We start from the raw sequence: 23,340 nt of genomic DNA, 5'->3' as shown, positions 1-23,340 counted from the left end.
TAGCTCCAGGGGCTGTTGAACCCAAGATCAGCAGGTCAGAGAGCAGAACGCTTGATCACAGGCTGTGAAGATCGACAAATTCGAAGACTGGCAGGTAAGCTGCTAGCTGAAGTCCCGAGAACTGGAAGTCAGACAAACAGGAGGCAGCTGCAGGATCCAGAGAAGGCAAAAGCCAGAACATCCACTTATATTCAAATGCAGGCTACATGCCCAAGGAAACTCCCTTTCAACTGATTGGCTACTCACAGCAGATCCCATCATGGGGAAGATCACATATAAACATGGAGAATCATGGCCCAGGCAAGGTGACACACAATCAACCATCACAGTGGGTAATTTAAAAAGATCTGGTTCCTTACCCTAACCTACACAGTTGCTCAATTTAGAAACTTCTTAGGCAACTCAAACTATTTCTCTCTTTATGTTTTTCTGTAGACGCACACACGCTTGCACGCGCACACACACACACGAGACCGACTGAAAGGCTCAGGAGATAGCATCTCCCAATCTAGGGAGACCTAAGGATTCTGGGGCCTGCCTTGCCCAGAGCCCAGTCCACCCCTTAAGAACAGGTCCCTTTTGGTCACAACATTTAGTGGGAAAGGGAAGAGGAGGTGGTGATATCTTTTGCAACTGGATTTAGTATCTTTTCTCTTACCACTGGCTCTCTTTCAGGGTGAAAGGTTGGCAGGATCCTCATTCCAATAACAGAAAAACAGGAGACTGAGATGGAAAAACCTTCCTGTGGTAGCTGGTGTCTGCTTTGTGGTGCTATTTTGAGGGGCCTTATGGGAAAAAAAATTTATTATATGGTTTATGGAATAATTTGCATTAGGTTACATCTGTATGCCCCAGGGGGGCCTATAAAACTTGATCCCTAATTTCAAGGATAAAACCAAACCGAAACCTATTGCCATCCAGTTGATTCCAGCTCATAGTGACCCTATAAGACAGAGTAGAACTTCCTCATAGGGTTTCCAAGGCTGTGATCTCTACAAAAGCATATTGCCACATCTTTCTCCCTTGAACTGGCTGGTGAATTTGAACTGCTCACCTTTTGGTTAGCAGCTGTCATGGATTGAATTATGTTCCCCAAAAAGTGTGCCAACTTGGCTAGGCCACAATTTCCAGTATTGTATGATTGTCCACCATTTTGTCATCTGGTGTGATTTTTCTACATGCTGTAAATCCTACCTCTATGATGTTAAGGAGGCAGGATTAGAGGAAGTTAACGAGGCTGGACTCAATCTACAAGATTAGGTTGTGTCTTAAGTCAATCTCTTTTGAGATATAAAAGAGAGAAGTGAGCAGAGAGACAGGGGGACCTAATACCACCAAGAAAGAAGCACCAGAAGCACCCTGTGTCCTTTGGATCCAGGGTCCCTGTGCTGAGAAGCTCCTTGACCAAGGAAAGATTGATGACAAAGACCTTCCCCCAGAACCAACAGAGAGAAAGCCTTTACCTGGAGCTACTGCCCTGAATTCCAACTTCTAGCCTACTAGAATGTGAGAGAATAAATTTCTGTTTGTTAAAGCCATCCACTTGTGGTATTTCTGTTATAGCACCACAAGATAACTAAGATGGCAGCCAAGCGCTTAACCACTGTGCCATGGATTTCAAGGATAGACATGGCAAAAACAAGATAGAAAGAACTTCACATTAGAAACAACTCATAATTTACAAGTTACTTCTGGTCAATGTGGTAATGTCTTGTTACCTTGGAGGAGAGCTGTGTCAACCACTTGAAGGACTCCATTAGTCAGGTGAAAGAAGGCATTTGGGAACCTAATATTGTGGGAGAAGGTTGCTCCTATTCCTGCCCTTCCGGAGCCATTCATTCTCTTTATCAGGACTGTAACAATATATTAACTACTATACAGAGGGTTGCTATGAGTCAGAATTGGCTCCATAGCAGCGGGTTTGGTTTGTTTTTTGGTATTTATTGAACAGCTACTACGTGCCAGGACTTTGCCAGGAGCATTATCTATATTATCACCTACTGATCCTTCCAGGCTCTGGTTATTATTACATCTTTTGATTCATATCACAAGCTGAATTAATAATTCCATTAAACCAAAACCAAACCCATTGCCATCGAGTAGATTCCAACTCATAGGGACTCTATAGGACAGTGCAGAACTGTTCTATAGGGTTTCTAGGAAACCCTGGTGGAATAGTGGCTAAAAGCTATGGCTGCTAACAAAAAGCTCAGCAGTTCAAATTCACCAGGTGCTCCTTGGAAACTGTATGGGGCAGTTCTACTCTGTCCTATAGGGTCACCATCAGTTGGAGTCTACTCGACAGCAACTTTGTTTTTTTAATAATAGGGTTTCCAAGGAGGGGCTGGTGGATTCTAACTGCTGACCTTTTGGTTAGCAGCTAAGCTCTTAACCACAGCGCAACCAGGGATCCAGTAATTCCACTGATAATTATTAATTGATAATTAATAATTCTCCACTCTCACCCTGTTCACTTTTTTAATAAAACACCAGTCTGTAGACTACATTTCTGGCTGCCTCACTACACAGTGAGCCCATTAAAAGGACCCATGTTTCACTTGATTTCTCCAGCATTTAGTAGTTTAGCCCTGGTGGTGCAGTTTTTAAGAGCTACAGCTGCTAGCCAGTTCAAATCCACCAGCCCCTTCTTGGAAACAGTATGGGGCAATTCTACTTTGTCCTATAGGGTCACTATGAGTTGGGATTGACTTGATGGCAACAGGTTTGGTTTCGTTTTTTGGAAGTGTTCTGTTGAGTGAATATTGAGTGTAATGTCTGCCACGACTTCAAACTCATTGACGAATCATGGCATTTTTGAGCAACAGAGGACTTGGAACCTTTGACACAATCTCCTTTTACACATAAGAAACATCAAGTTGGAACAAGTAACTTGCCTGAGGTTACACAAACTAATAGGTAGGATGAGAATTAGACTCTAGTTCTCTCGCTTTCCAACCAATGCAGTTTCTTCTGCAGAAAATACTCTACCAAAATACAACGAAATACCTTTATTCCCTTATCTCTTTGCCATACCCAAAGCCGAAGAACATTTGGGCCTTCAGGTTATTTCCCTGGTATTTCCTAAAACATCCCACTTTTGACATACAGTTTTCCTTTAACAGTCCCCAGTATCAAATAGCACAAAGCTCAAACTCCAAATTAGCTAGCTTTTGCTGTAGAGTCACAATGTGTCACAAAGTTGAGGAAACCTTCTGTCTATATTTGTAGAAAAAACTCTTCCTACAAGCATCCTTTGGTCCAGCTAAATCAAAATGCTTGTCCATACACATGCCACGGTCTTGCCTCACAGTTTCTTGAGACATGCTGTTCATTCTGACTGAAATATCTTTCCTCCTTATCAACCTGGTGAGCTTTAACAATTTGTACCTGACCTTAATTGCATGATACTTGAATGAGTAAATTTTGTGTGTCCAGCACCTAGCAACATAGCCCTCAATGAAGTACCCTGTGTCTTTAGAAAATGAGAGAAACGTAACTTACTGGTCAGAGTGGTGAACAACCTTTTACCAAAACTTAAGTAAAATGAGGAAAAACTTAACGAAAAATAAGTAAATGTGTTCTTTCACTCAGTCTTCTTCCTTTCTTTCCTTTAACTCTCGTTTGTCTGTTGTGGCTGCTATTCTCACTCCCTCTGTGAACTCCATATTCTCCCAGCAAACCAGCTCCTGGACACTTGAGAGGAATCCACAAATTCCTTTGAGGCTCCATCACTGGAACAAGTTCTCAGTAGCTAGAGAAGGTCTGGGCTGCTAACAGGAAGTTTTTGTACTTCTGGCTACTTTGCGCCTGGGGCAAAAACTGCAAAGTCCACCTGGAGACTCTACAGGATAGAATGGTAGAACAAAACTAACGTCCACTATCTCCACTGAATGCTTATCTAGATATCACTCTTTCCAGAACTGGCGTCTGGCTTAGTACTTCAGAACAGTCTCCAGACTCCCGTGAGCTTCCTTCTTCCACCTTTAAAAATTTTCAGCAGGACATTTAAAAATTGTTTTGGATTTAAGTTTTCAAGCCTCCCCTTTGGAAGCGACAGCTGCAGGCTGAGGGCCAAGGAAAAGCAGAAGCTGGTCCTCTGGTCTCGAAATCCCTTTCACTCCTCTCAATGTCCAGGACCCCATCTAGCCCCTTCGTCTTGCTCACATGAGGAGGAACAGGTAGGTTTCCTCCAACTGCGTCGCTGGCCTCCTTAACACCACTTCTCAGTCCTCCAGAGCCTGGGGCAGCTGGGGACTCCCAGCCACGCGCTCAGGGCCCTTGCCTAGGCGTTGGGACCCTGGGGCCCATACCCGACCCTGCGCAGGCTAAGGGGATGTTGCCAGCAGTAGGGGTGACCTCGGCTCGCCCGCCCTGAAAAGCCCTCCAGCCTCGGCCCGCGGAGCGGGTAGCCTAATGGGCAGCCTCCGCCCGGAGGCGGGCACAGGCCGGAAGCCACCCCGCGGCACAGCAGCCCCGCGAGACGGCGCCCGCGCCCCCGTCCTCTCCAGCGCCGGCTCCGCGGCCTCGGCCTGCAGGGGCCAGCCTGTGGGGGCCCCGCCGCGCTCTTTGTCCTGGACGCGCGCGGGCGGACGCGTGCGCCCCCCGGGTGAAGGTAGGCGCGGAGAGAGCGCGCGGGAGCGCGCGGGAGTAGCTCGCGCCCGCCGGCTGCCGGCGGCGCGCGCCCCTCCGCCAGGCAAGCGGCGAGCACGCGCGCCGGCCCGCGTCCGCCCCTCCCCCGCGCTCGCCTAGGAACTTGCTGACTGCGCGGCCGGGAGGAGCCGAGCCGGGCGGCGGCGGCGGGAGGCCACAGTGCGCGGGGGTCTCCCGCGTCCCCTCCGCCTCGCTGGGAGCTCGCGCCCTCGCCCAGCCGAGCTCCCACCCCCCGTTTTTTCCCGAAGGCGCTGGGCGGCGCCACCCTCCGGCCGGAGCCCGGCACTACACAGCCCCCTCCGACTTTCAATGTTCCACACTCCCCGGCCAGAGCCTCCTCGGCTTCTTTTTTCCCTCCCCCCCCTTCCCCCCCCAACTGCCTCCATTTCCTTAAGGAAGGGTTTTTTTCTCTCTCCCTCCCCCACACCGTAGCGGCGTGCGAGCGGGCCGGGCGGGCGGCCGAGGTAAGGCAGCCGGGCCGGGGGGCCGCGTGGGGGGCGGCCGGGGCGGCGGCGGCGGCGGTGGGGGAGGGGGCGGGGGCGGGCAGCTTTGTTCGCGCCGGGCGCCCGCGCCGCCGGTGTCCGCGAGCCGCGGCGGGGCCGGCCGGGCTGCTCGCATCACTTGGCGCCCGGCGCGGCGAGCGCTGCCCACGGCCCCCGCGCGGCCCTCCCCACAAAGGGCCGCGGAGCTGCGTGGCGGCCGCCACCGCCGGCCGCGGTTCGCCTCCACGGGCGCGGAAATTTGTTGCACTTCTTGGGGCTTTGTTTGTTTGTTTTTCCTGGGATTTTTTTTTCTCGTTATTTTGGACAAAATGTCGGTCCGTGATGTAAAAATTGAGCGAGGAACCTTGGTGGCATTGGGAGCTTTGCAGAAGGTGCAGTTTGGATTCTGCTTTTCCCAGGGTGGCAGCTCTCTCTTGGCCGGATGAATCTTCGCTGCTGGCCGTGGAAACGGCTAGAGCAGCTTGTTAGTTGATTTTTAAATTTCTAAATGTTGTGTTTAAAGCCTTACGTGCAGCGAGGAGGAATCGCCACGTTAAATAAGCATATGGGTGATTAACGGGGTATGTTTTCCTCTCGGAAAGGCAATTTGGTAGCTTTGACCAATGTCAGTGTGTAAATATTTAGACGTTATTAGTGACTTTTTAACGTTTTTCAGCGAGATCTGTTATTTACAGTGTGTCATATGTTATTAATGCTCGTTGCCTAAGTTCCCTGGCAAATCTGTTTCATGCCTTCTGAGAAAGTAGACAATTGATAGATTGTCCAAGGAATGGAAAAAAAAAATGTGAGTGGGTTTTCTAACTTGAGTCCGGTAAATCCTTGAACGGTGGCGTTGTGAGACACATCGCCTCCCCTTGTAACCTTGTGTGAACACTTTTGAAGCCTTTTTATTAAAATTCGATTTTAATTGATTTATAGAAAATAAAATGCTATTGGTTTATTTCTTAGACTTAACCTTTCCTACCTCCCTATTTTTCTCTTTAAAAGTTTTCCAAGAAATAACTTCACCAAGATGTCCAGTGATAGGCAGAGGTCCGATGATGAGAGCCCTAGCACCAGCAGTGGTAGTTCAGATGCAGACCAGCGAGACCCAGCCGCTCCAGAGCCTGAAGAACAAGAAGAAAGAAAACCTTCTGCCACCCAGCAGAAGAAAAACACCAAACTCTCTAGCAAAACCACTGCTAAGTTATCCACTAGTGCTAAAAGGTAATGTGTTAAAAAGGGTTAAGCACATTGTCAGGTTGTCTTCCAAATGGTCGGACACTTTGTTGGTTTTAGATCAGTAGGAATAGTTCAAAAAATGCTTCACGATTGGTCTTATTTGTGTTTGAATGAGTTGTCATTCTGTAGATGATATGTAAACCACTTCCATAGAATTATAGTTTTAAGCAAACTTATTCTGTACTTCAGTAACTTCAGCAAGAATGTACTTGAATAAAGATTGGACTACTATTCTGACATATTAAGGAGTTGGTGAAGGGAAATTTGTGAGCCCAAATTAGAGGTACAATGGGGATGTTTACTTTTTGAGTCATACTCTTTTCTTTATTGAAGTTGACACTTCTGAAGGTCACCAGTGCCTTTCCATGAAACTTTAGTGATCCAAAATAATCACATTTGCTGGAAAATCTATAAATTCAAGGTTTTGGCTATATGTGAAAGCAGATTTAAAATCGTGCTACAAACTGTTCTCAGTTTCACAAACAAGTCTTTAAGTTATGCATCCCAGGTATACTTTAAAATGATGGTTATTCCTCTGTGCCTGTGAGGGCACATAAAACTGCAAGGCAGCCGTTTACAGTTTTAAGTGTCACTTGGCTATTGAAAACTTTCATCGTCCTTGTGCAACTTTTTACACTAAAACTTGTGGAGACACTTGACACATTAATACTCAACAACAAAAGAAACATTTTGTTGGATATAAGTGAAAAATTGCTTGTTTCATGTTGATTTATATTATATGTATTGGAGAGAAAAGATCCTATCAGTGGGGCTCCATCCGTGGGGGTAGTTGTGGAATATCCATGAACTCTAGGAATTATGTGGACAGAGATACATCAGATATATCTATTGAATTAGTATTGACATTCTGTTGGTTTTTATTGATCGCAACTAAAGGGCAAAGAAAATACAAAAACTGATCAAATATTGTGTTTTGTAGTGATTCTAAAATATTCATTTTTCTACAGATTTTCATATCTATTGTATAATAATCAAGCATTAATAACTTGAGAATGTTTTATTAAATAGCAGCAGTCTTTGAAATAATTTATAATTCAGTCTTTTTGAAGAACGTACTAAATTTTAAGTTTTCAAAGCATTTTTCATTTGAATAAAATCAGAGAACTGCTTTTTTTCCTAACTCAAGGCTATATATGTTATTACCCCTTCCCCCAAATTTATTAAATTTAAATGCTGTACTTAAAAGATACTTAAAAGATAGGGAAAACAGAGGAGGTTAAATAAAAATGCGAAAGAGTCCTTTGTAAGTTTTTCACTGATAAATATATTTGTAAATTTTAAACTTTTTTTTAACAGGTAAAATATCGTCAAAACTATTCATGTGTTCTTGCAGTAGCTTGTTAATTCTTAACCTCAGTAAAAGTGACTTGAAGTCATTGTCAAATATTCTAGTGCTTTCCCTCCTCCCTTCTTGTCTCATTTGCATATAAGCTTGAAAAGAGAATTTCTGTGGTAAAAAGTGTTTTAAAATAGATTTTATATCCTTTACTGAGTACTAGTGGAGGACTATTTCCCAAGTCAGGTGTAAATGTCTTACTTATTTACAGTAGCAAGTGAGAAAAAAAGCTGCAAAGTTTCTGTTAAGGGATTTGGGTTATGCCTCTGAGAACAAAGAGGAAGCAGCCATGTTAGCATTACTGAAGGCAAAGCCAGTCTTGCATTTAACTGCATGGTGGTAGAGGGCAGTGTAATTCCCCGGTTATTCTGTAGACTATCTCAAATGCTTTTTGTCTCTTCTCATTTCACTAACAGAATTCAGAAGGAGCTAGCTGAAATAACCCTTGATCCTCCTCCTAACTGCAGGTAAGAAACAAATTTTGTTGTTTTGATTTCAAATTGTGGAAAAATATCACGAGATTGTTTCATCCCTGGATGTGTATGCAGCACAAGAGGCAACATTTGCTGCTTTTCGGATTTGCAAGTGGGTTAAACGAAAATTGTCTAAGGTGAATTAAATTTGGGAGTAAAAATTTTTTTAGCATGTAATCACACATGTGTGACTTACACTGATTTTATGCTGCTTACTGAGATTGGTATGAATGACATTGATTTTGGTAGTATTTCTGTAGAGTGTTATATTCTGAAGTATATTGTAGAAACTTATAAAATTTTGTTGATCTTTAAAGTTACTGTTTGTGTGCAATCTGAACTGACCTTCCAGATTTAGAAATTGCTGAATGTGGTGTTACAAAATGTAAATGCAGTAAACAAGAGTGTAGTTGTTTCTGGTTTGTTCAGCGACTTGCCTTAAGGACATATTTTATGTGCTAAGCTGATAGATTTAGTTGCTGTTTTCTGGAGACTGCATTGTTGGAATTATTTACATTTTAAGCAAATGTCTTGATTACTTGGAAAAATTCTTAGTGATTTTGGTGGTTGAAATATGTGTGTGAAAAGCCATAAATGAATTGAGGTGTCCGGGAGAATGAATTTCAGTGGAATTTAGAGAGAATAAGATTATTGGTTGCGGTAAGATAACATTAAAAGTAGTCAGTTGGTAATTTTTCTTTTTAGTTCATCTTACGTAGTTCTATTTTTTTTTTAAATGGCTTCCTGAATTCATGAAACTTAGAGAAATTATCTTGTGTAGTTTGCAAAGAGATACGTGCTCAAGAATGAGAGTGGCTGCCAGAAATAAGGCAATATTATGGTTTGAGACAAAAATGTTTTTGTGTCTTACCTCTGTTTTTGCTAAAAGTTGTGGTAATCAAACCTATTTCTGAAGCTTATTTGAGATATAATAGGATATAATCCAATTGCTTTTTATTGTGTGTGTGAACGGGATCCTTCAAAGGTGATCTGATCCTGATTTATCCAGTGAATTAACTGTTTTTCTCATGTATTTGTAATCATAGCATTTCAGTTCAGAAGGAAACATGAATGTAAACTAATTTTAAACAGATAGTGGTGTGTCAAATCTGAAACTATTAGTTAAATGCTGTGTTGTTCAGTAACATAGCCCTTGACCACATGAGGCTGTCGAGCGCTTGAATTGTGACTGGTCTGAATTGAGATGTGCTATCAGCGTAAATTACACACTGGATTTTGAAAACTTAATATAAAAAAATAAATACCTCATTAATATATTTAAATATTTATTGCATGTTAAAATGATACTGTTTTGGATATATTGGGATATTTAAAATATTAAAAATTAATTTCACTTGTTTGGCCTTTTTAGATGTGGTTAGTAGAAAATTTTAAATTTCATATGTGGCTTGTATTATATTTCTGTTAGACACTACTGCTTTAGAGAATAAGTAAATCAAAGTATTTTTTTTTCCAGCCTTCTAAATGGTGTGTTAAATCTGTAGCCATTTAAGGAGGTCAAGTTAAATTCGGTCTCTGGAAGACTCGCTTAACTAGCAGAGTGTACTCTGATAATTCCACTATAAAATATATAAAGATCTACCAGTTTAAAACTCTTAAATGTTTTAAAATTGCATGTAAGGTCAAATATTTTTAAAAGGTTTATGTTGGTTTTTTGCAAATGTCACAAACTAGAATATGTGCATAAATCTAGAGAGCCCAGTAGACACGTGTTGAATGCCCTTAGAGCAAAAGCCTAGTGTTGCAGTTACTGAGGAAATACCCTTTCCTTGTTTAACGCAGGGATATTTCCACAAGGTCACTGAGGATTGTTTTAAGGGAAGTAGAAACTTTCTATGAAACATTTTATTTTATTTTCCTCTGATACCCCAGATTTGTTATAAGTTCATGAAATAATGCATCACATTTAATGATTAGTGAAATACCAAACTTTGGGATCACTTGCGAATAATAACATGGACTACCTAGGGTCTCTGCTTTCCTTTGTAACAACCTGTGATGACTCAGCTATTATAAATGACATCTTTCAATTCTCGAGTTCTTTTAAGCATATGAATTTCTTTGTGTAAGTGATTAAAGAAAAAAAAAAACCCAAACATAAAATACGAGTCTTTGGCAACTGGGAGATGCTGTTGCCCATTACTTTGGACACAGTCTTCTATATACTTGATACATAAAAGACCCAGAGACTTTTGTGCGTTTTAAGTGACTTCATATTCTTTAGGGTGGAAAATAGCATATGTATAAATATGTATATTAAATTATATAAGATGGCTAATAAGTATGCTTTCTTTTCTTTAAGTGCCGTACTGTGTTCCTTGTTGAATAGCGTCCACCAGCTTGTCTTTTTTGATCATAACTGCAGTACTCATCACTTCCAACCAAAAACCAAACCTGTTGCCGTCGAGTCAATTCTGACTCATAGCGACCCTATAGGACAGAGTAAAACTGCCCCATAGGGTTTCCAAGGAGCAGCTGGTAGATTTGAATTACTGACCTTTTGGGTAGTAGCCAGGCTCTTAACCACTGCGCCACCAGGGCCCCACTTATCTCTTAGGTGCCCTTAAAAGAGATAGAAGACAAACCGTAAGGCCTAGTCCTTGTCCTTGAGCAGTAAATTGGAATATTGAGTGTTTACTGGAGGCATTTTAGATTTTGACAGGGAAGCCTGAATTTGTCTTGTATTTTTACCTTCGTGTTAAATATGTGGTAGATTACAGTGTTATGTTCCTTTAATTCACCAGTGCATAGGTGAGAATGTTAGGTTTATGGTGCTTGTACAGTTTAAGTTTATTAATTTATTAAAAATGGGACTCCATGTTCATGAATTCTAGAATATATGAGTTCATATTGCCTGAGATATATGAAAATACTTCTAATTTTCATATAGTTATTAAATCAGGATTCCATTTTGGTTTTAAATATGATTTTTATAAGCTTGTCAGAGTATGTGACAGAGTTGATTCCTCTTCAGGGAAGAAAGAGGTATCTGTATATTCTGGAAAAATTCTGCAAAATAAAAATAAAATTTCAGAGATCTGGAGTTTACTTTTAAATCCCTTCCTATGTTTAGCTAATATAAAACAAAAAAAAAGTGTTCTTTAATTATTATATCGTTTTTTACAGTATAAACTGAGGGTGATCTTACGGTAGCGGTTGCCATGAAGTCGATTCTGACTCCTGGAGACCGTATGTCAGAGTAGAACTGTACTCCGTAGCGTTCAGTGGCTGATTTTTCAGATGTGGATCACCAGGTCTTTATTCCCAGGTGCCTCTGGGTGGACCGGTACCTCTAACTTTTTGGTTAACAACCTAGTGTGTTAACCATTTGCACCAACCTTTTAGGATAGACCTAATTGTTGAATTAAGTGTATGGCTTTAAACATGTTTGAATACATTTTGATAATTTTTTTTCTTGATAGTGTAAAAATTCGATAAAGATGTTGTTTTCAGTGATTTTACGGTGTTTTATTAAGTATTAGAGGGCTGTAGGCCAAAGCATCCTAAACAAAGATGCAATTTTCGTATAGTAGTTTCAAACTTATAGTCGGTACTTTTTGACATACTCTGTTTTAGATTAGAATATAAATAGTTGATACACCAGTGAAAATGAAGGGAAGTTGTGTAATGGGTATTACCTTACCTGTTTTTAGATAAAGTTATTGATTAGAATTGTAGTGTGTTAAGACATTTATATTCTGATTACCAGAGTCCTTGATCTCTCATAGTCATCTGTTATGCAAGTGGCAAAAGTGTAGAAAGATACAGGATTTTTAAATCAGCTGTTGATTTTTTGTCCATATATGAAAAATATAAAAATTTACCCTGAATATTCCTTATCATGTTTTCATTGAAACCATGTTAAAGTAAATATTGAAGGGATATTTGTAAATACATCAACTGCTCACTTATCGACTATCTCGGTGTCTGACATTTCACATTTACAGTAGTATTTTGTGCATTAATGTTGCACGTCTGGCAGTAATGAATGCGAAGGTATGAGGTGAGAGTAATGCTGGCTGTGATGGTTAAGGTTATGTGTCAGCTTGGCTGGGCTGCGATTCTCAGTGGTTTGGCGTTATGTAATGATGTAATTAGGCAGTTGTGTAATGATGTAATTTGGCAGTTATGTGATAATGTAGCCATCCATTTTGTGATCTGATGTGGTCATCCTCCATTTTTGCATAATACTGATTTTCACCTAATGACCTGGTCTTTGGAACCTAACCATGTTGGTGAGTGAGGAGAGAGTGTTGTAGTTTTTGGATGTGGGAAAGACTTTTGGAGCAGGGAGGAGTGTTGCGGTATTTTGTTACAGTGTTAATATGTTTGCTAGCAAAACCTGAAAACAGGTAGTGTAAAAACTGCACATTTTGCTAACTTGCTTTTTTTTTTTTTAAAGTAAAAGAAGCATTTAAGTTCTAAATCAGAAGTTGACAAACCCTGACTTCTTCATAAGCTTTGTTTAATATGGATGAAACTACCCCCTGAAAGTTGTTACTACTTTACCATTTTCTAGAGTAGACTAGAACTTTACTACTGAAAGGATGGCCTGCAGACCAGCAGCATCTGCATCACAGATGGGATTGTTAGAAATGCAGAATTTTGCACCCCTTTCCTTAGTACTGAATCAGAATCTGCATTTCAAAAAGATTCCCCTGCGATGTATATGTATATTAAGGTTTGAAAAGCACTGGTACTGGAGCTAGCCTGTGTTTTGAAATCTCTTCTCTGCCATTTATTAGCTGTGTTACCTTAGATAAGCTACGGAATATTTCTGTCCTTCAGTTTTGTCAGCTGTAAAATAGAGATTATAATGGTAACATCTTTTGTAGAATTGTTAAGAGAATTAAATAAGTATATTTAAAGTTTTGTAAAAAGTGTAAATTGTGGGTCAGTAAAGTGGCCAAAGCTCATAAAAGTAGGAGAGGTGGTTTAGCAGCATGCCTCACCCTTGTTGGCATTTTCTCCAGTGCATCAATATCCCACTCAAGGAATAATTGTATCTTAGTTCCTCAGCTCTTTATTATGTTCCAAGCAGTTTTTTTTTTTTTTTGATATTAGTAAAAGCAAGTTCTTAGAACTTAAGTAAAAGAAAATTATCCTGAGAACATTGGGCAAAGATGAATAGATAATTAAAAAAAGCAGTTGCTGTAGAGTCAGTGCCGACTCACAGTGACCTCGTGTGTGTCGAGAATAGAGCTGTGCTGCGCGGGGTTTTCAGTGGCTGATCTTTTAGAAGTAGGTCGCCATGCCTTTCTTCTGAGGTGCCTCTGGGTTAACCTTTCACTTAGCAGCTGAGTAGTTTACACTACCCAGGGACTCCATGCATAAGGTGGGTGTTGATGTTGTTGTTGTTAGGTGCCGCTGAATTTTCTCTTTTCCTGAGAAGAGATTATATCAGTATTTGTAAAATTTAGATTTTGAATTAATGCAGTTTACCAGTTACCTAAACATGGCATTCTCTCCTTGTCTGTCATCTCAGGAGAAATTTTGAAAACGTTTTCTAATTGGAGTATGAAGGCAAGCTGATGATCAAAATAACATGTGTTTTTTACGTTGTTATTGCCTACGTAGTACTTGATTTGAAATCCTCCCACACATACAGATTTCTTTTTTTACTTACTTATCGTTACTGGTTTACTTAGAAAGTGCGCTCTGCGTAAAGGTGTACCCTATTTATAAAACAAAATTATATCTCATTAATCATCAAAGTCCTTTTATTTTCAGCTTTGCAAAAAAAGTCCTGAACTCCTCTTTTATAAAAATGAAATCTTAATTGGAAGCTTGATTTGTAAAAATAAGTCTAGAACTAATCTCAATGAGGAGCCCTGGTGGCTAGTGGATAAGAGCTCCGCTGCTAACAAAAAGGTTGGCAGTTCAGATCCACCAGCTGCTCCTTGGAAACCTTACGGGGCAGCTGTACTCAGTCCTGTAGAGTTGCTGAGTTGGAACCGACTCAAAGGCACTCAGCAACAACAACAGTCTCAAATGAAGGTGTTTTCCATCCATCCTGTCCTGCCTTGGTCATTTACAGGTGGATAGTTTTTATTACAAATTTTATGATTAATTTTGAAATTGGGATCAGCATAGACCTCAGAAACCTTGGGAATTACTAATCATTTTATGTGGTTTATGATCAGAGTGAAATAATGTATTTTTCTATAAGCTAATTGTTGCTGTATGTTGTTAATGCTGTATTATAATTACTTGTCTATCCTCTGTAAGATTGAGCGTTGCTTGAAGGGAGAGATTGTCCTACATTTTTGCAACTCTTAAGTCACAGTGCTTTGTGTGTGAAGTTTTCTAATAAATAAATGGAAGTCTTCAGATTGACATAGAAATGGAATTTTTAGGCAAAACAGTGCCTTCGGATTGGAGAAAACCTATTAAATATCCTATGTATTTGCTTTCTTTCCCCCATAATTGTAATTTTAACATGATTACTCAAAAATTATTTAACTAGTTTTTATTTGCTTGTAAGATAAAATTGGTAATCACAGTAAGCCTAATGATTTCCCCCATACATGCCAGTGTAGTGGATGGACTCAGTAATGTGTGACTAAAAACATTTTCTCTAATAACGATGTGATTGAAAACAATACACCACTTTCCAAAAAGGTTACATTTTTATCATAGATCTATTAAGTTGAACGTAGATAATGTAATTAAAAGGTGGGGTGAAACTGTGTATGCTTTTAAAAACGTTAAAACCAGCTGTAGCTGGTTACTGCAGCTACTTTCAAGACCCCTGAGTTTCATTCTTTTCTGTAGTTAACTTATTAGTACCTTATTCCTCTTGACTGAGTTGCTGTACAGGTGAGTGATATGTTTAGTTAACAGGAAAATCAACAAGCCTTTCTTGCGTACAGTGCAAAGGCACTCAGGTTGAGAATAAAAAACTTGACATGCCATTCTCTCCTTCCACATAAAATTGAGATAAAAACACATAAAACCACTGTTAGGTCTAGAGAAATAGAGTGATGATGATTATTTGCTCCCCAAAGTGCTTTTGACAGGGAAGTATATTTGGATACTTTATTAGAATCTGGAAGCGGAAATGTCTTTAAACTTTTTACCTTTTTGTCTCTAGATTAATGGTTCTCAACTGGGGCCAGTTTTTGTTCCCAGGGAATAATTGGCAATGCCTGGAAACATTTTTGCTTGTCATAACTGGGGTTGGGGGCGGGGTGGGGGAGAGGGGAGGCCTGCTGACATTTACTAGATAGATGCCAGGCATGGTGCTACATACCTGTAGTGCACAGGACAACCCCTCATAACAGAGAATTATCTGGCCAAACGCGTCGATAGAGCTGAGGTTGAAAAACCTACTGTAGATATTTTTGTCAAATATCTTGGCTCCTGAATTATTTATATGGTTTACTTTTTACTGTTTTTCTCTCTTGTTAGTGATGCCTGTTCAATACTTTCCCTTACCCCTTTCTCAAAGTTGATACCCTACGTTTTACCACACCTTGCTCTACAGTTACGTGTATCTTACGTTGTCTGATATATGCGTGTGTTATCTTTCTATGGAATTACAGGGATGGCTACCATGACTACTTGCCAAATTATTATGGTCTGTTTAGGCCAGAAGTATTTTTATTTATTTTTTAATTGTAGTTTAAATGAAGGTTTACAGCGCAAACTAGTTTCTCATTAAATGGTACACATACTGTTTTGCGACATTGGTTGCCAGTCCCACAACACGTCAAGATTCAAGCCTGATTCAGAAGAGGACACAGAACGAGGGATGCTGATGTCAGATGGATCCTGACCAAAAGCAGAGAATACCTGTGTTTTATTGACTATGCAGAGGCATTTGACTGGATCATAACAAATTATGGATAACATTGCAAAGAATGGGAATTCTAGAACACTTAAATTGTGCTCATGAGGACTCTGTACTTAGACCAAGAGGCACTTGTTCTAACAGAGTGAGGGGATACTGTGTGGTTTAATATCAGGAAAGGTGTGCATCAGGGTTGCATCTTTTCACCATACTTATTCAGTCTGTATGCTGAGCAAATAATCCAAGTAAGCTGGACTGTATGAAGAAGAACATGGCATCAGGATTGGAGGAAGACTCATTAGCAACGTTATGCAGATGACACAATCTTGCTTGCTGAAAGTGAAGAGGACTTGAAGCACTTACTGATTACGATTAAAGACTTTACCCTTCAGTATGGATTATACCTCAACATAAAGAAAAAAAAAATTCTCACAAATGGACCAATAAGCAACATCATGATAAAGAGAGAAAAGATTGAGCTTGTCAAGGATTTCGTTGTACTTTGATTAACAATCAATGCCCGTGGAAGCAGCAGTCAAGAAATCAAATGGCGCACTGCATTGGACAAACCTGCCATAAGAGATCTCTCTAAAGTATTAAAAATCAAAGATGTCACTTTAAGGACTTAACGTGAGCCTGACCTAAGCCATGGTGTTTTCAGTCGCCTCATATTCATCTGAAAGCTGGACAGTGAATAAGTAAGACTGAAGAAGAATTGATGACTTTGAATTATGGTGTTGGTGAAGAATATTCAATATACTGTGGACTATCAGATGAACAAGTCTGTCTTGAAAGAAGTACAACCAGAATGCTGCTTAGAAAGAGGGATGGCGAGACTTCATCTCAGATACTTTGGGCATGTTATCAGGTGGGACCAGTCCTTGGAGGAGGACGCCATACTTGATAAAGTAGAGAGTCGGTGAAAAAGAAGACCCTCAATGAGATGGATTGACACAGTGGCTACAACAGTGGGCTCAAACTAGCAATAATTGTGAGGATGGTGCAAGACTGGGCAGTGTTTTGTTCTGTTGTACGTAGGATTGCTGTCATGGATTGAATTGTGTGCCTCAAAAATATCCATCAACATGGGTAGGCTATGATTCCCAGCATTGTGTGATTGCCTACTATTTTGTCATCTGATGTGATTTTCCTGTGTGTTATAAATCTTGATCTCTAACGTTAGTGAGGTGGGGTTAGAGGCAGGTACGTTAATGAGGCAGGACTCAGTCTACAAGATTAGGTTGTATCTTAAGCCAGTCTCTTGATATATAAAAGAGAAATGAGCAGAGAGGCCAAGAAATAAGAGCCAGGAGAACAGTGTGTCCTTTGGACTAGGGGTCCCTGCACTGAGAAGGTCCTTGATCAGGGGAGGATTGATGACAAGGACCTTCCCCCAGAGTCAACAGAGAAAGAAAGCATTCACCTGGGGCTGGCACCCTGAATTTGGACTTCCAGCCTCCTAAACTGTGAGAGAATAAATTTCTCCTTTCTTAAAGCCATCTGCTTGTGGTATTTCTGTTATAGCAGCACTAGATAAATAAGACAGTCGCTGTGAGTCATAGCGGACTAGAAGGTACCTAAGAACAACTAAAACTATTAAAATGAAAATTACTGAAACTACGCACGGTGAAAAGGTGTTTTATTGTCTTATTATGTTTTTCTTTCTTTTTACATCTTTCCTAATTATAGCTTCTCAGTTGTTCTTTTTGGATTACTGCTTTTTTGTGTTATAACTTGTATGCTTACTTAAAAAATCTTTAGATGCTTGATTTTAGAGGTCTTTCACCTTAAAGTGAAGCTGTATCAGTTTCAAGTATTGCTTTGTGTGTAGTTGACTATTCCATTTCGGTATTAAATATTGGCCTTCAATCATTTCATTCATTCTAGATATATAAAATTACACAAAAATGAAGATACTTCTTAATACTTAAACAAAGGACTTGCCATTTTTATGTATGCTTTTTTTTTTTTTTGCAGCATTTTAGTGCAATTAGTCTATAGAAGGTTGGATTAAATTATGCTAGGTCGTGTTGCAGTACCACACCTAGAAGACTAAGTGGCTTAACATATAATGGTTTATTTCTGTCTCATATGAAGTCCACTGTGGGTCCAGGGGCTCTCTGGGGCCGCTCTTCCAAGTGTTGACACGGATCTCCGCTGCTTGTATCTTATAGCTTGCCATTTGGACCATGTGGTCAGGCAAGAGAAGTGAAGGGTCATATGCCAGCTTTTAAGTGCTTTGGTCTGGAAGTAAGCCATGAATTCGTCACGTGGCCTTGAGACCAACTGCAAGGGACTGGAAAATGTGGGGTGGGGGCAGGAGCTTATGGATATTCATTGAGAAATCAGTTTCTTTGCCAGAAAGGATATATACTTCTATAATAGGTTACTTTCACTCAGGAAATAATTGGATACCCAACCTGGCACTCTACCAGGTTCCACAGTACAATACATGTTAGTACAAAATTCTATAAAGTATATCGTCATCCTTTTTAGATTTCAAAACTGAATATGGGAATTGTTGAGAAACTTGACAAACATCACATATCTAGTGCATATGTTTAACAAACAGATCCACAGCAAAAAATTTAGATTCCCTTCTGACATGAAAGCGAGCATTTTCGTGTTGCACAGTACCACTTCAGAAATCTGATAAAAGCATTCAGAGTTGATTAAATGGGTCTAAATATGCTTGCGTAGACATATGTGAATCCCATGTGCTTTCTTATAGTCTCTTGAAGGATCCAAAAATACTGTTGGTTTTAGAATCTGACAAGTCAGGTCCAGATGGTGAGTTGGGGGAAGAAGAGAGTGTCTTTCTTTGGCTTGGGTGTGCTAGGCCCTTACTTTATTTTTTAGGTCATCATTCAGAAACATTTTCATTTCAGGGAGCACTCCTCAAATTGCCAACCCTCCTGTCCTGCTCTCTCATGTAAAGAAGGTCAAGGATTGAATATGATCGTAATGGAAGAGGCAAGTCTTTATTCTCTGCCCTGCAGTTCTTTGTTTATGACTCTCTTGTGGCAAAGAAATAACTTTTAAATCTACCTCTGCTTTTTTCTCTGAGGTACTATGAAACAGTCCACGTTTATGAATTGCTTTGAAGTTGGAAAAATTCTTTGTGCAGATAAGAATTTCTGTGCTTTATGGGGAAAGCTCCAGTCACATAAGATTTTGGGTTTTTTAAAAAAGTGGTTAAGACGTATGGCTGCTAACCAGAAGGTCAGCAGTTCAAATCTACCAGCTGCTCCTTGGAAATCCTTTGGGGCAGTTCTGTTCTGTCCATTAGGGTCGTATGAGTCTGAATCGACTCTATGGCAAAGGTTTTTATCAGACATGTGCACACCTTATCTTTTAATAGTGGTATCAGTTCTGAGTTTTTGCTGAAAATTGGCTTTGTATTAGATTCTCCTTAGTTTTGTCTCGTATTGTTTCATAGTCTATTTAATACAATTTTTTCTAAACTTGTTAATTTATACAAGAAATATTTGCACGTGTTAATATTGGGATTTGGTTTTTTTCTAATGGGTGTCTCTGGAGGAGGAGGTGGTTACTTAGTAAAACAATGGAAGTTTTGGGTTGACCTGCCAGCTTTTTATAGTTTATTTTAGATTGATGAAATTGAATTTTACAAATGAAATCTGTGCTTTGCTTTCTTCTGTAAGTGCACTGTTAATTTCTAAAACTTTTGAGGATTATCATTCTGTGGGCATTTTGTAAGTTTTATGATGGCGTCCAGGTAAACAACATAAGCTGTTTATCATACCTTTTGTTGGGATGTGTTGGGTTAGGGCAGTAATTAACCTTAAGAATAGTATCAATATTGTCTTTAAATTGTTTAAAATCCCAGTCTGTCCATTTGGTCCTTGGTGTGTATATAAGAATTGTTTTAATTTTATGGTTATTTGCAACAAGCAGAACTTTCATGGGAATTACAATATTGTAGTGGCCAGTCATTGTCTGAGGTTTTAGTCTGGTTGTTCTGGAGTTATTTGGACTAGTTTATCGTTCTAAAGTTTCTTTGCTGCTTCACCGTCCCAGAGCAAATGTACTTTGTCGTTCTGTTTAACTTACAACGTGTATGGGGAAAAATAAAGACATCTCTAGTCTGATACTGCTTTAGGGAGCATAGTTCCACATCTTTTGGTCTGAATGAAAGGCCTAGGGAGACATGAATTTTGTTACCTTTTTTATTTTCCTTTACTTATAAATCATCTTGATGATCTTCCCTTTACATCCATGACTCTCACTTTTTATAAACACCATTTATTCCCTTTCTGAGAGTGGTTATTTGTAGTTAGTTTTGCCATTTACAATCTTATAGGCCCTTTACAAATGGATCGTTTTTTCACATTAAATTTTAGTAGGTCAAGAATCCATTTGTTCAGTGTCCTCAAGAGAATCGATCTCAGAAGATTGTGGCTACATATTTTTTATGGCTCCGTATTGCTTTCTGTAGTCTTCTTAATTTAAACAGTAGCAACAACAAAATATGAAAGATGCCATAAGGCCTTGGCTTTATGATTTTATTCTTGCTTCACACTTGTTTCTAAGGGTATTGGTATAAATTTGTTGACTATGTGATATATGTACTTGTAAATTTACCCGGTATCACCGTGAGGAAAAATCTACCATTTGAACAGCAACTGAGAGGTATGTGAGCTATATTGAATTCAGTGGCAGTCTTAACTACTAGAATGCCTTTAGATTTTCTTTGTTTTATTTACACCAGCGCCTATTCAAAATTAAAAAAAAAAAAAAAAAATTCTGTCGTACATTCCCAGAGGCTTAATAGCCCCATTTTCATTAGAGGACTTTTATTGCAAATATTCATTTTGTTCTTTTTTAGACCCTAAAATAAACATGTTGCAGATGATCAATTTCCCTCCTGCCAAGGTTACTTAATTTTTTTAAATTAACTTTTTATTATGGAGAACTTGAAACATGCAAAAGTAGTCTGACTAGAGTATAACGGATCAAGATATAACCTTCACCCAGTTTCAACAGCTAGCAGCCTGTGAGTATTCTTGTTTCATCTATATGCCTATCCGTTTCACTCTCCCAGATTACATTAAAGCAAATTTCAGGCATCATTTCATCTGTATTTTTAAAGATGTAGATATTCACTGTGCATTTTCAAAAGATGACATCTTTTAATTTATCCACAATGTCATTGACACACTTAAAATTTTTATAGCAGTTCCATAACCAAGTGTTCTGATTTACAAATGCCACCCTCCTTCGTTTATTTGAATCAGTATCCGAATAAACTGAACACATTACGACTACTTGGTATGACTCATACCTCTTCTAATCTTTAACTTCCCCCTCAATTCCTCTTTTTTTTCTTTGCCATTTATTTATTGAAGAAACTGAGCTGTTTATCTGGTAGAGTTTCTTTCTCAGTCTGGATTTTGCTTTATTAGATTCCTATGGTGTAGTTTAATATATTTCTTATTCCTCTGTTTCCTCTAAATTTGGGAGTTAGGTCAAAAGGCTTGATCAAATACAGGTTTGATTTTTTTGTTTTGTTTTGTTTTTAATTGGACAAAACTGCTTCACAGGTATTAGCATGCTTTTCTATCAGGAGACGCATAAGTTCTGGTTGTCTTTTTGAGATGTAGCAGCCATTGGAGTACATTTCTGACGAGAAACGTAACCCTCATCTTCCGTTCGAACGTGCAGTGGTGTAAAAGGCAGGGTAAGTGCTCAATTCTTTCTCTTTGTTTACCAGTCTCCCCAGCCCCCCAAATAATGGGATACTTTCATAGCAGTAGTGATGATTTTTTTCTTTTTCAGAGTCATTGTGAACTCATACTTGTGTTTCAGTCCATGACACTACTTAAGTGTATTGTCGTTATTATCGTTATAAAACTTATTAATTTTAAATAAACTTCAGCTTAAATTGCTTTGCCTTAGGAAACTTTAGATTCTAAAAATTGCAATAGTAATGCACATTCATGCATTCAACTTAGCTGTCGCTCACAGGTATTATTTTGAAAACAGTACTTGTTGAAGCTATATTGTTAAAAATGTGGTATTCTCCTGTCTCATTCTGTCATCTGCCAAAGGACAGTCTTAGCATTAGAATAACTGAAATACCTTTATTAGAATTATCAGTCTGTTTTAAGTTTTGGATTAAATTGAGACACTAGATCAAGGTAGAAGGCAGAACCTTTATCAGAATCAAATTAATTTATCAAAATAATTCAATTTAAAAATTAACCTGTTATCTAAACATACCAGACATTTGACCTTTGGCTGTTTGCAGTGTTTCTCATTAAGGGCATCTTGGGCATTTTGGGCTGGATCCTGCTTTGCCTTGAAGATGAAGACATTGAGCATCCTTGGGCCTTACTGACTAAATCCTAGTAGTAGGACCCCTCCCAGTATTGTGGCCAACAGCAGCAACAACAACAAAATACACTCACTCCATTTCCACCTGTCCCCTGAGGGGTTGAGGGTGTGATACCACTTCCAGTTTCGAAGCACTGGTCTAAATTCCACATTGCAATGATAGCAAATCAAAATGTTTGTAATAAAAACTAATTTGTATAGCATCTTTTTGAGTATTGTATAACAGTTTGTAATAGATTTTTTAAGTAAAATTGATAATGATCAAAATCGTATGATTTTACTGCAGATATCATTGTTTTCTATGCAAAAGGTAGGTATTTGTTTTTCTCTAGCAGTTTACTTTTTACACCTTTCCCAAACTCTGAAATCTCATGTTAAATTTGAACTTTGTGCATGAGCGTACATGTACATGTATACACATTCTCTTGCAAACATGTGTCTTTGTGTATTCCTTTGACGTTTTTGTCGTGAATGAATTTTATTGACAGGAAGACTTGTGTTCTTAACAGGATTTTTCTCATAGTCCATTGCCTCAAGCGGAATTTTTCTTTTTGTCTCTAATTTCTGTTTCACTAATTAGTAACCTCTTCCTGTTTCTGAGAGAACTTTTAAAAGCCCATTTAAAAATTATTTCTGTCATCTTTTTTCTCCCTGTTATCCACTATCCCACTTTCCATTTATCTCTAGTTTAATGAACCAGATATAGCCACTTCACTTTTCTGTCTTGTACTTATTTCATTTTTTTGTCATCTGGCTTTTTTTCTTCTGTTTTGTTTCACGAAAGATTATTTTGGTAATCTTAGCTGTCATTGTTTTCTTCATATGACTTTTTCCTAATTACTTTTTTGCCGTAAGTGCCCACCTTTTCTCTCTCTACTTTCAACTTTTCTGACATTCCTGAAATGTCTCTTTTCTCCAAATTACTCTTCTTTATTTAGTATTTTCTTGTATATGTGATTTCTATTC

General features: G+C 39.2%; 1 protein-coding gene across 4 annotated transcripts in view; it reads left to right on the top strand.

Annotated features, from left to right (window-relative positions):
• Positions 1 to 4,588: 4,588 nt before the first annotated feature.
• The window catches only part of UBE2E3 (ubiquitin conjugating enzyme E2 E3), a 104,332-nt gene continuing 85,580 nt past the window's right edge, over positions 4,589 to 23,340 (top strand). The window contains exons 1-3 of one of the 4 annotated variants that reach the window (XM_064286937.1): positions 4,589 to 4,612; positions 6,141 to 6,359; positions 8,148 to 8,198. In XM_064286937.1, the coding sequence (XP_064143007.1) occupies positions 6,166 to 6,359; positions 8,148 to 8,198 (245 nt within the window). In that variant the 5' untranslated portion in view covers positions 4,589 to 4,612; positions 6,141 to 6,165. Of the gene's footprint in view, positions 4,613 to 4,829; positions 5,115 to 5,381; positions 5,525 to 6,140; positions 6,360 to 8,147; positions 8,199 to 23,340 lie in introns of those variants that run through there. The other 3 variants (XM_064286936.1, XM_010602793.3, XM_064286938.1) reach the window with 3 other exon arrangements.

The sequence above is a fragment of the Loxodonta africana genome, chromosome 6 (assembly GCF_030014295.1).
Source record: "Loxodonta africana isolate mLoxAfr1 chromosome 6, mLoxAfr1.hap2, whole genome shotgun sequence".
In the NCBI taxonomy this organism is placed as follows: Eukaryota; Metazoa; Chordata; class Mammalia; order Proboscidea; family Elephantidae; genus Loxodonta; species Loxodonta africana.
The sequence above is the reverse complement of the archived record's forward strand: the minus strand, read 5'-3'. Positions and strand labels throughout refer to the sequence as shown.